The 12,135-nt window shown below is 42.4% G+C and overlaps 2 protein-coding genes across 2 annotated transcripts in view; one reads left to right on the forward strand and one right to left on the reverse strand.

The window, feature by feature from the left end:
• Window positions 1–5,255, reverse strand: part of MCAT (malonyl CoA:ACP acyltransferase (mitochondrial)) — a 7,570-nt gene extending 2,315 nt beyond the window's left edge. Inside the window, exon 1 of the mRNA XM_009879779.1 lies at window positions 5,180–5,255. Coding sequence (XP_009878081.1) covers window positions 5,180–5,255 — 76 coding nt within the window. The remainder of the gene's footprint in view (window positions 1–5,179) is intronic.
• Window positions 5,256–6,737: 1,482 nt separating this feature from the next.
• Window positions 6,738–12,135, forward strand: TSPO (translocator protein (18kDa)). Its single transcript, XM_009879700.1, has 3 exons — window positions 6,738–6,934; window positions 10,725–10,863; window positions 11,736–12,135. Exons 1-3 carry the CDS (start codon window positions 6,747–6,749, stop codon window positions 11,910–11,912), a joined length of 504 nt encoding a protein of 167 aa, XP_009878002.1. The 5' UTR covers window positions 6,738–6,746; the 3' UTR covers window positions 11,913–12,135.

Raw genomic sequence — 12,135 nt, forward strand, 5'->3', positions numbered from 1 at the left:
GCCACCAGGACCCCCCCTCCCCGTGCGGCCCTGGCAAAGAAAGGGCTTGTTTGCGGTTTTTTTATTTTTTTATTTTTTCCCTCCGGATTTCTAAGTGACGTTTATAAATCAGCACGAAGTGGGTTTTAAGTAATTTGGGCTTTCGATGGCAGGATTATTTTCCTTCCCCCCCCCCCCCAAAAAAAAAAACCAAAGAAAGAAAAAGTGAAAGTTGCCATGCCAGAGTTGAGGTGTTGCAACGACTTTGCCGCGCTTGAGGTTATGAAACGGTATCAAGCAGCGAGTCAGAGCAGTTTCGTAAATGAGATTAAGTTTAACTCGGGAGGAGGATAATGGGTGAGAACAGCCAGAAATTCTGTTGGCTTTATATCCGGGGCCCATTTGGAATGGTCGCGGGAGCAGGTTGTGTGCGCTTTTCTTATTTCTGTCCTATGCTGAGGTGGTCTCCATTTCTGCCAGCTTCCAGGTAAAATAGCTGGAAAAGCCAGTGAGCTTCTCAAGCTAGCCGAAACGCACAGGCAGTACATAAATAAATATGCTTCTAAGTATCTAAAGGGCGGGTGTCAAGAGGATGGGGCCAGACTCTTTTCAGTGGCGCCCAGCGATGGGACAAGGGGCAACGGGCACAAACTGGAACACAGGAAATTCCGTCTCAACATAAGGAAAAATTTCTTTACTTTGAGGGTGGCACAGCACTGGAACAGGCTGCCCAGAGAGGTTGTGGAGTCTCCTCTGGAGACATTCAGACCCCACCTGCATGCATTCCTGTCCAGCCTGCTCTAGGTGATGCTGCTTTGGCAGGGGGGTTGGACTAGATGATTTGCAAAGGTCGCTTCCAACCCCTTCAGTTTTGTGATTCTGTAATACAGGATATATATGATATACATTGATATAGGATACATATGACACACGTGACTACATCCCACTCCATGGCTGCCTCTACCTGTAACGTCGGCAGCAATACCTCTTGTGCTAAGCCGAGAGGAGATGCTGGGTGCCAAGTTACCAGCTGGCAGTACCTCAGTGAGCACCCCAAGAGTAGCTGCTGCTCTTGCTGCGTTTAGCTTGTGTGCTAGAGCGTTTAGGCGCCCTTACTACCAGCTGCCCCACGAGCCCCGACAGCAAGGGCTGCCCCATCTGTGCTGGGCCACCGGATTAGGGTTCACCCTACCGGATGCCCGTCAAACCCTGGGAAGAGTCATGTTTGGTGCTTTCAGAGGCAAAGCCCAGAGCAGTGTCCAGTTCCCACAAAGCTCAGGTAGCAACACTGTGGCTGGGAGCACACCTCAGCGCTACCATTTCATCTTTGGTTTGCTGTAAAAGGGCACAGACTGCTTGAGACTTACCAGTGGTGACACCCCAGGAACGGCCCGCTGCTATTAAAACATCCCTCGGATGTGGCACTTGTTACGTTTTCCCCCGTTAAAAGAATACCTGGCAAGCTAAGAAAGAGTCAGGCCTAGGCAGCACTTAAGCGGGAAACATCCAAGAGAAACTGAACTTTTTTTAGGAACAGATGTGGATGACGCTTTCCAGGTGGGTGGACAAAGCAGAAAAAGAAAAACCTATGGCAGGAGGTTGGGTAGCTGTTTTGGAAGGAAGGTAGTCAAAGGGATTTTTCGTCCTCAAACTACACTGTGTGCAAAGGATTTTATACAAAGATACATAGGGAAAATCAGAAGAGATTGAGCAGTAAATGACTAATTACCACCCGGGCAGATGTTGTTCTAGCGTACACTTCAGTTCCCAGCATGTGAGTCTTCAATAAATCGTAGACTTATTTGCACTTGTGCTCTGCCATTTTAAAAGAAGCATAACCTGGGTAGTGAAATTTGTTGTCTCTAAACCCAATGAGTACACCTTGCATTATATCCTTAAATGAAGGCCATAATTTTATTTTTAGTTATAAATACATTTTATAAACATATACTATACACTTACTTGTTGGATACTTATATTATGTAATGTATACTGTTTTAAGTTTCTCTATTACTTGAGATTAGATAACAAAGATAAGACTGCTTTTTTTGTGGTAGCCGTATTCTGTGTCACAGACTGTGATATAGCTTTGCTTTTAGTGTTGCGGTTTCCCAGGAGTTAAAAGCCACAACAGACATAAACAGTTTATCAATATAAATGAAGTATGCACCCCTGCATTCTTCAGACCACTATCTTGGAAAGAAGCCTTTCCCCAGGGAAAATTTGCATGCTGCCTCGTAGACCTGGGTAGAACCTTATCTGCCCTCAAACACATAGACTGTAGAGGAGGAGAGGGAAAGTATATACCTTAGGGGACTCCCTCCCCCGACCTCCAGTACTTTCACAGCTTTGTGAATCTACCTCAGAACAGCGGGGACTAGAAACCCCAGAACCGCGTGGGTGATTTAGCCCCGCCGAGAGATTTTTCCTTCGTGTTTTTAATGCGATAGCTAGAATTTAAGCTGCATGTGATTGGGTAGCCAGCACTAAGTTGCACAAGAAAGGGATTAGTCAGAGGTTTATCAACAAAGGGATATAAGAAAATGCAACGAAAGTAGTTGTCCTTTCTTTCCTTCTACTTCCCATTGACCTGAGCTCTCCCTGGGAGCACCTGGGGAAGGGACCCACCTGCCTTTCAGAGACCTGCTTGAAGATAAATAAGTGCTTTAGTTCATTTTTTGCATCAGGCTGAAGCAAACCAGCTCCTCTGTCATGATATATCTAGTCTCTGTCCTGGCATGCACCCCATCCCTTTTTTTGGGTGTGCAACATTTTTTCCAGAAAGGAGGCTATGGAAAGCTTCTGTTTGTTTTTCTGCGTGTTACACCACCACAGAGAAACAACCTGGAAAAAGATTGCTGCCCAGTAGGCAGCAAGTTGCAGTATTGTGTGTCATCGTCCCCGCCTCGCCCTTTATTTCTCCTGTTACTTTATGTAGCTGGAACCATCTTTGGGCAAATCGGATTTTTTGAATACCTAAAAAATTATTTTAACACGTTTGTAAAACAAACTGGCCTGCTGCAGCCCTCACTGCTGTGCTGGAACTGCCTGAAGTCAGACTAGGGCTGAACAGAAAATGGGCAGGATGATGAAGAAAATGTTGCAGGGCAGAGATAAGAGGTGAAAACAGAAATAAACGAGTTAAGAGTGTGTGGGGAGAAAAGATTTCCAACTGTGGTGGTTCTGAGCGGCAGATATCTGCTGGGCACCCTGCAGATACCATCCACAGACATCCAGGTTTCTTCAGTATGAAAATCAGGGTGCAACAATATTGTGCAACCAGATCTCACCCTGAAGGGGGGCTGGGATGCGAGTGGGAAAGTAGTAATTATTTCTAGGTTGTGTAATACAGATGCAGCCAGAGGGGCTGTGGTAGCAAGCCTGTGCCGTGCAAGTTACTACCAAGTAATTTCAGGATTATCAGCTATAGACTAAAAGGAAGTCAAGGCTGATAATCCTTTATATATATACTCTGTGATTACATTACTTTTAAAAAATGTACTGGGCATTCTATAAATGTCTTGCAGATCTGGTGCTGCACAGCTAACCAAAGGCTACAGCACTGACCGAACGCACCGACTCTCTAGTGCATCCCTGCCTTTTACTTACTCTCTCACCAAAGACCTACAACAAGTAACCAGAGGAAGATGGACATGGCTTCTTCCAAAATCAATTAGTGCTGCTCCCTGAATTAGCTATTGCTTTTTATGGGAAACTGACACTAGTATTTTATTTCTTGGGGATTACAATACAGGAACACTGACTGCTGATGGGCAGCTGTGGTCTACTAGGCCAAGTCTGCCAAGCCTACAGTCTGATCTTGCTGCGTGGCTTTGTTCCTCTTTCTCCTTGGTACTATGCAAGAGAGTATTGTGCCATGCTTGGGAAGTCCTGAGAAATACTTTTGGAAAACATAGTATATAATTAGTAGTAATAGTAGTCAAAAGACTAGGGCACCAACATTGAATTCAAGCCATTATGTTCAATCTCATCACTTCCGTTTCTTCCCCTTTCCTGTTCATGCACGGCTTCGCTTTCCCTGTTTCTTTGCTTTGTGCCTTCCCCATTTCTGTTTCCCTGCCTGATTTTCTTTGTTTTGTCACCTAAGAATTATTTCAGCCTTCTTCCTCCAACACGCAGAGGGACAGATGCGTAGCTACATCATTTATTCACTAATGACTGCATCAAAGCAATGCTTTTCCAATTTGGTAGCATTTAGCACTTTCAGCTTGCAGAATACTTTCAGACTTTCTTCCCTGGGGAGAAGCTGACAGAAGCCCTGACAAAGTCCAGTTGCTTAATACCTGCAGGAAACCACCCTGATATTGTTACGTCCAAATAAAGCATAAACCCCTTTGGGTCCTTGCTTATAACTTAAAAAAAAAAAAAAAATAAAAAAAATCAGCATTTGATAGCCCCACTGGAGCCGCACAGACGACCAGCACTTTACAGCACATGTAGAGAGCTAAGCCTCATGTTCTTTCTGTAGGCGAAGCAAGAGCAACAGGGTTAAGAATTAGTGAGATCTTAGTAACCTTAAATTTCTAACTTAACCTTTGGGAATTACTTATCTGAAGACAACCAAAGAGAATCATTGTGCTTGGAGCTCTTGTTCCCGTTACACCTTGTTGCTCCTGCACATAGCAATTCCTTCACATCCTAGGAAAAGCAGAGCCTTTCATGCTGTCAATATGGGTGACAAGTAGCATATACAGCTTGACAGCCTGCTCCCTCAGGAAACTAACAATGTAGATCTAGGCATAGGACAACACATTAACTCCTTTGCTCCATTTAAGATGCTCCCTAGTAAATAGCAAGGAGAATCCATTAGGCAGGAAGTAAATTAGGCAATGACTACAGCAATGAGCTATGCAGATTTTTTTCCCCCCTTCCCTTCCTTGTCCATTCTCCACCCAAGACCTAATTGATACTATTCCAGCAGACTAGCACATCAGTCTCCCACTTCTTCTCCACAACCTTAGTTCTGAATTCTTCCCTGCTTAGTTTTTCTTTCACTGAGTCATTCTTTTGCTCTGTTTTTGACTTTTGACTGTTGTACTGCTTTGTCTGCTGCCTTTTTTGCGTGCATTCCTACTCACTACCCTCCCACGCCTCTCCCCTGAGGCATGCCCACAGCCCAGCAGCCTACATGCCCTTTCTTGTTTACTCCTTACACCCTTTCTAATCCTGCGTGCTTTACCGGTCCCTCCACGCTCTGTTTTGCCTTCAAAATTCTGCTCTGCTTCTATCACCACCAGGATTTTTCTCGATCCCATGCAATCTGGCTTGTGGTTCCAGCCACTGAAATCTCTTCATTAAATTTGCATAACTGTATGGGCAGACCCCCGAGTACAGGGACAAAATCCATAATGCAAGAGAGCTCCCTTGCTGGCCAAGCTTATACCTGTTCTCCAAACAGAAATCCACTGTACCAGCAGAATTGCAACAACGCAACATCATCTATGCGCCATTTCCTGTCAGTTTAAGCACATCTGTTACAAGTGGGATTTCCTCTTCCCCACTCCCTGCCTCCTTATCCCAGCATTCATAACTACAGCAATAAAAACTTCTAAACATGGCCCAAGACAACAGCCATGGCAATAAGGCACTTTTCTTTCACAAACCTCTGAAATGCTGGTTGCTCTAAAACTTTATTTTCTCTCCTGGGGCTTCCACAGTTACCCTTTCCCCACTGCTTCAACCTCTCTTACGATTTCTTCCTGCTTCTCCCCCTCCTGCACAACAGATGAACAGGAATCGGGTGTATGTGCATACTGTATATTTGAAAAAAATAACGCATTTCAGTTCTGCCCTTTTTTATCATACCTCTAATCTGTTTACATTTTAGCAAGCTAAACACAGCTCTTCTGTAGCATTTGGCTTTTGGCCAGAAAATCTGCAATGAAGCTTTTTCCTGCTTGCTTACTTACTTTTTTTACTGCCGCCTGTACTCGAACTAAACCAGCACGGTCTAACCAGAACGAGCCATTACTTAGTCTTACTTCTGTAGGCAAGTTTAATCCAGTACACTTCATGGGCTTGGCAGCTAAGATTGCAGCGACTGATTGAATGCTTCATAAAGAAGCCACAGGTGCACTCCCCATTTATCCGCTGAGATCTCCTCCTTGTTTAGCAAAACATCATTTAAGTACTTATCTTCTCATTGTCCTCCCTGGTGTTTATTTTCCGAGGCAGCATCTCAAGTGTCTGCTACTAATTCACATCACTCTTAACTGGCCATTGAGCATCCTCAGCAACCTTTTGAAGCTAAAAATGCAACACAAGGTATACAGTTGAGGTATACACTTGAGCACAGGAAAGCACACACTGTTTTCTTACTCTTGACTACACCATTTCATTGAGTGAATGGGCTTTTTGGTGAATACAGAAATACACAGTTCTTGGTGCATATTCCAGTTCATGTAATATTCAGCTGCTTTATTCCTCTGGCATACTTATGGGTGAGGATATTTATGTAGGTAAAACTAAGTAATTTTAGTGCACAAAGCTGAGAGGGATGCAAAGGCATCATTTCCCCCCCTGTAAATGATACGTTCCTTTATGGGAGTGAGTATTGTCCAGTAAAACTGGTACAAGGTCCATTAATTTCAGCTGCTGTCTTTCTCAGTGACAAGACTAGGCTGTGGATCAGATCCTACACGTGTTTATTTTTAAAATCTGCAAAAAATGGAAAATTTTTGTAGTTGCATTTTAAAATTGCTCTGCCAAATCAACATGTTTGGGTTTGTTTCAGATTCATTGTCTCAATGGAAGCAGTACCAGCCTGGGCCCCAGCAGTGGGTTTCACACTCTTGCCCCATGCAGGAGGATTTTTAGGAAGCAAGATAACCAAAAAGGAAATCCCAGTGTGGTATGAATCTCTACAGAAGCCATCCTGGTGTCCACCTAACTGGGTGTTTGCTCCTGTTTGGGGAACTCTCTATACATCTATGGGGTATGTTTTTCACATTGTATTACGGCACTTACCTGATCTCAGAGTTGCTTATTGTATAATGCCGGACTAGACAACTACTACTGTATTACTGTGGCTGTATGTTTGTAAGAAACTGTCAAGCTGCCGATTTAACAGGTAAAAACATGTTTTGGGAGTCATGTGTGGGTTTGATGGGACATTTTGTGTGCACAAGTATCAACATCAAAAGCGGGAGTTTGAAAAGCTGCCATTCATTCTGAGGGAAGACCTGCCAAGCTGGCAGTGATGAAACAAGGCAGCACTGGGATTTCTTCTATGTATGTCCTTCAGTAGTTTTAAGAAAATAAAAAGAAAGGGCGGGGAGGGGGCGGGGTTGGGATAGAACTGTTCTGACAGAGCTCAATTAAAAGACACCAAAATCAAAATATACATGTCCTTTTGAATAAAACTGCCAGGCTGTTACACTGTAAATGTTTGAAGCCATATACTGCCTCCTTATTTAACTAGTTTAAAATACCTGACAGCACAGCAATTACTGTCAAATGAACAAGGAATCACAAAGCCAAATAGCATTCCCACAGGAACCTTAGAAGTTTAATAATACTGTATTTTGGCAGCTGCTACTTTTAATAAGATGTAGCAAAAATATTTTGCTGGATGTAGGTTGTCTCAGGAGATTGTTTGGGCAGTTTTGATACTCCTCACAGACTGCTCTGGAAGCTGTCCACCTAACATCATGTGCTTTTATGTTAACTCTGGTGAGCTGTGCCACAGAGAGGTAGAGCCTCAACAGAGGTCGGTGCAGCCCCCAAGCACAGAATCACAGAATTTTCAGAGTTGGAAGGGACCTCTAGAGATCATCTAGTCCAACTCCCCTGCTAAAGCAGGATTGCCCAGAGCACATTACTCAGGACTGCATCCAGGCGGGTCTTGAAAACCTCCAGAGAAGGGGACTCCACAACCTCCCTGGGCAGCCTGTGCCAGTGCTCCGTCACCCGAACCGTAAGAATTTTTTCTGTGTATTTGAACGGAACTTCCTATGTTCCAACTTGTGCCCATTGCCCCTCATCCTGTCACTGGGAACCATTGAGGAGTCTGGCGCCATCCTCCTTCAACCCACCCTTTAGATATTTGTAAGTAGTAATAAGGTCTCCCCTCAGCCTTCTCTTCTCCAGGCTAAAGAGTCCCAGCTCTCTCAGCATGAAGCGATGCTTTGTGTCTCTTCTGCACTTGGTCATTAAGAACTAGCTACATACTAAGATTCAGCATGTTTTTTCCTAGTATCAAATACACGTAGTTGGTAATCCAATAGTCATAGTTTTGTAGGATGGAATATGCCTTTTATGGCTTACCCCTCCCATTTGTTCCATCATGACAGTACATTTTAAGTGATTTGTAGTTTGTATATAGCACTGGCTTAACTATTTAAAGTTTCAAAAAGAAAATCTTTTCCGAGGTAACATTACATGGTCACCTGCAGGTTATCTTAAATACCACACCACCTGTTGCAAAATACAGCAATGATGTAATGTCTAAAACTGTATGTGAATGCTAAATTGGCTCTCACACATTCATTTTGGTTTCATTTTTTTTCCAGCAAAGCTTTGTAATTTTTATAGCATCACGTACCCTTCCTCCTTTTCCATCAGTATTCTTTTCTTTCTCCTCTTACAGAGTGTACCTTTAAAAATTGTTCTATGCTCTTGTATATTCCAAGAGTTAGCATTTGAATCAGATCATTACTGTCCTGTAGATAAAAAAAAAAAGCGCCTTTTATCAAAAGGGACAAGAGCTGAGCCGCTTTCCCATGAAGGGCTTCCTTCAAGTGGACTGCGTAATTCGTAACCCTTTTTCTGGATTCCTCACCATAAACCCGGACATCAAGCTAAATATTTTAAAAATCCAAGTTGTGACAGCTTAGGACTTACTTTGATAATATCAGAATCGGTATATTCTGAGGTGGATGGCCCTGGTTATGTACTATACCTCTAGCTCAGTGAAAAGATCATATTTATTACCAGGCCTTTTCTTCTGTAATCCATCATATGCACACATTCCTTGAATGATCCAGATATCTCATTCCTGTAGAATCTCTTGTATATATTAAAAGCAAGAAATAACTAAAAGCAAGATTTAATAAGCGTACATGCCTTTCTTGACATTTAGCTTCCTTAGCAGATTTGTATATCATGATCTTGGTCTGAAGTCAGTTAGATGTACGAACAACTCTAAGTCCACACTGTGGCTCTGTAAATCACTTAAGAACAATTTGGGTCCTGATGCATTTTACGAAGATAAACTGTTAAGTTTTTAAGGCTTACCCTGCCTTCCCTTTCTTTCTTTCTTTTTTTTTTTTTTTTTTTTTTTTAATACTTTCTGCAATCAAAGCTGCATTGTTCAGTCTCTATGAAAGTAACAGCCAAGAAGCATGCTTGTGTCACTAACTGGGTTAAACAGAAAAAAAATTTTGCTTCTTATATGACCTACAAATGAAGACAAACTCCTTGCAATAACTCCTATGGATGTTTGTCTGCTCCTAAAAAAATAACGCTTACAAATTGGTCTCCATCTTTGCTCCACTGCCAACAGAAACACGTAGGAGCCACCTGCCGTCCAGCATAGTGCACAGTCCAGCTGGACATTCCTACCAGGATGGAACCAGTATTCAGTTACTAATTCTGAAACAAGGGTTTAGTTCCAGATGTTGGCATTTTATCCAGGGGATTCTCCTGTTGTCAATTGGAATGGCTGTGTAGTCATCTGGATTGAAACCTAGCTAATGTCTAAACGGAAAATCAAAGAGGAGCAAAAGAAATAGTCTTAGGTGATGAATGCTCCCTGTTCTAATCAGGTTCCTTCGGTGCAAAAATAAACCTTACATCAGTAAATCTCCCAAATCCTGAGAATTCCTGTCTTCAGCAGCTTACGTTCTGGGATCCCACCAGCAAACTGTTCTTCTGTGGCGTTAAGCCCTGTTCAGAATCTTCAAAATATCTTTCAGTAGCCAGGATCCTGCAGATAGATGGGTAAGCATTAAAAACTTAATGGTTTATCTTCGTAAAATGCATCAGGACCCAAATTGTTCTTAAGTGATTTACAGAGCCACAGTGTGGACTTAGAGTTGTTCGTACATCTAACTGACTTCAGACCAAGATCATGATATACAAATCTGCTAAGGAAGCTAAATGTCAAGAAAGGCATGTAAGGTGCTAGATGCTCCTTGTGGTTAATTCTTTCCACAGAACTCCTAAAATCTTTGCTCTCCCCATCTTTGTCCCCTTCTTTCTGAAAAGTGACTACAGGGTTCCTCCTGCTCTACCACCATCCATCCCCATACTCACCTGTGCTTTAGGATGCCACTCAGTTCCTATTTCTCCTATATTCATGTCATCCACTTAGAAAGTTAGTGGGTTGTGGGTTTGTTTTTTTTTTTTTTTAATTTATTTTTAAAGCACCATCTCCCAGTACCAAGAGTTTCCTCACTATCTACAGACTTACCTTTTACCCTTGCGTCTTAGATTTGCTTCCATTTCAATATGGCTTTCTCTTTTGAGACTGAAATGCAGTAGTTCATCTGCTCCTCTGCACCTAGAAGCAAGAACTCTGGCAGGACAGGGAATTTTTTGTCTCTCCGTACTGCGATCTGCAGCAGGTGATCAACCCTGTGCAGTCGCTGTGCCAAGTAGTACCCGGATACCCACTTTTCCAAATAAATTTAGACCCTAGCACTGAAGTCCTTTCATTTGATCAAGAATGTGTGGTCGTTTTCTAACCAGTGTACTGAATTACACCTTACTTTTCCTTTCTCCAGATACGGCTCCTACCTGGTGTGGAAGGAACTGGGGGGCTTCAATGAAAAGTCAGTGGTTCCTCTGGGTCTCTATGCGGGGCAGCTGGCATTAAACTGGGCATGGACTCCAATATTTTTTGGAGCTCACAAAATGGGATGGGTAAGTGGAAAAAGTAAGTTTCTTAATCATAGGCTTCTGCTGTCATTTGCAAGGTACTAAACTGAAAGTTTTATGTTATTACCTTTTCTTCCTGAAAATGAGCCTGAGTACAGAATATGGCTTGCAGAAGTTTTCCAAAATTCTTTTTAAGGCATGCCAGCAGCCACCTTAGAGAATTTACATATCTACATCCTTACATGTTTAAACTTCAAGAAGCTCTTTCTGCCACCCTTTGATAAGAGCTTTTGTGTGACTAGAAAATGTAAACATTTGTGCCTCACTAAAATTCCTAGGTATCTTGGGCAAACAGCAGTGATAAGAAGCTTATCACAACATTACTCAGGTAATCAGCACCCATTTTAGACAAGACTAATTTTCTGCTGTCTAAAGAGAAACAGCTTGCCTCAAAACCAAAAATAAATAATAAATAATATTTGCCTAGTTCTCTAAATACATACATGCAATGCTGTAGTAGTGGAAGACTTTGCAATCCACCATTGATTCATTCATACCGCATCTCTTCAGGTAGCATCTATGACATGAAAAGACAAAGTGACTTGCTCAAAGTCACACTGGGTTTGTAGTCAATGTAGCACTTGCTGCTGCCAAAAAGAGTGGGCAAGAGGGATTTTATTCTCCCTCTCCTGCTCCCACCTGCAATGCCCTTTCTTGTGACTGTTGTATCGTTTTAGGAGTCAATTCAACTCATAACTCAGCAAAAATCTGTCTTTTTTTTTGCTGGCTGGTTTTCTGAGAAGGAATTAACCCACAAAGGGATCCACCAGAGCTAAGTGGAAAGAGCCACACAAAGACTATCTGGTCAAGAAAATGCAGCAAGTAAAACCAACACTAACCACCTTCCTGTATTTCAGGGGTTGGTAACTCTCCTGCTCACGACTGGTACGGCAACAGCTACAACTGCTTCCTGGTATAACATCAACAAAACAGCGGCTTATTTGATGGTTCCTTATTTAGCTTGGCTAACCATGGCTTCTGCACTCAATTACCGTGTCTGGAAGGACAATCGCAACAAGAAACAATCTGAATAAACAGTTTTCAACCAAGCTTTTTTTTTTTTTAAAAAATAATTTTCTAAATAAAGTTATGGCCTTATTTTATTTTTAGCTGAACTACTTACAGCATTAGTTTGCTAGTGACAAGTTGACAAAGCAGCACTTGTTTGAAACAAATACGTCTTTACTAGGCAAGTCACAAAGGGGTGTATGCCTGACTGGGTTTTATAGCAAACTAGAAGATAGCCTTGATTGAAAA

This window comes from Charadrius vociferus, unplaced genomic scaffold (genome assembly GCF_000708025.1).
Source record: "Charadrius vociferus isolate BGI_N301 unplaced genomic scaffold, ASM70802v2 scaffold90, whole genome shotgun sequence".
Classification (NCBI taxonomy): Eukaryota; Metazoa; Chordata; class Aves; order Charadriiformes; family Charadriidae; genus Charadrius; species Charadrius vociferus.

What these genes read in the sequence shown, in the direction of transcription:
- TSPO (XM_009879700.1), top strand. Translation starts at nt 6,747, where the DNA reads ATGGAAGCAGTACCAGCCTGGGCCCCAGCAGTGGGTTTCACACTCTTG. An exon ending in ACTCTCTATACATCTATGGG is followed by an intron (nt 6,935 to 10,724) that starts GTATGTTTTTCA and finishes TCCTTTCTCCAG; the next exon opens with ATACGGCTCCTACCTGGTGT. An exon ending in GAGCTCACAAAATGGGATGG is followed by an intron (nt 10,864 to 11,735) that starts GTAAGTGGAAAA and finishes CCTGTATTTCAG; the next exon opens with GGGTTGGTAACTCTCCTGCT.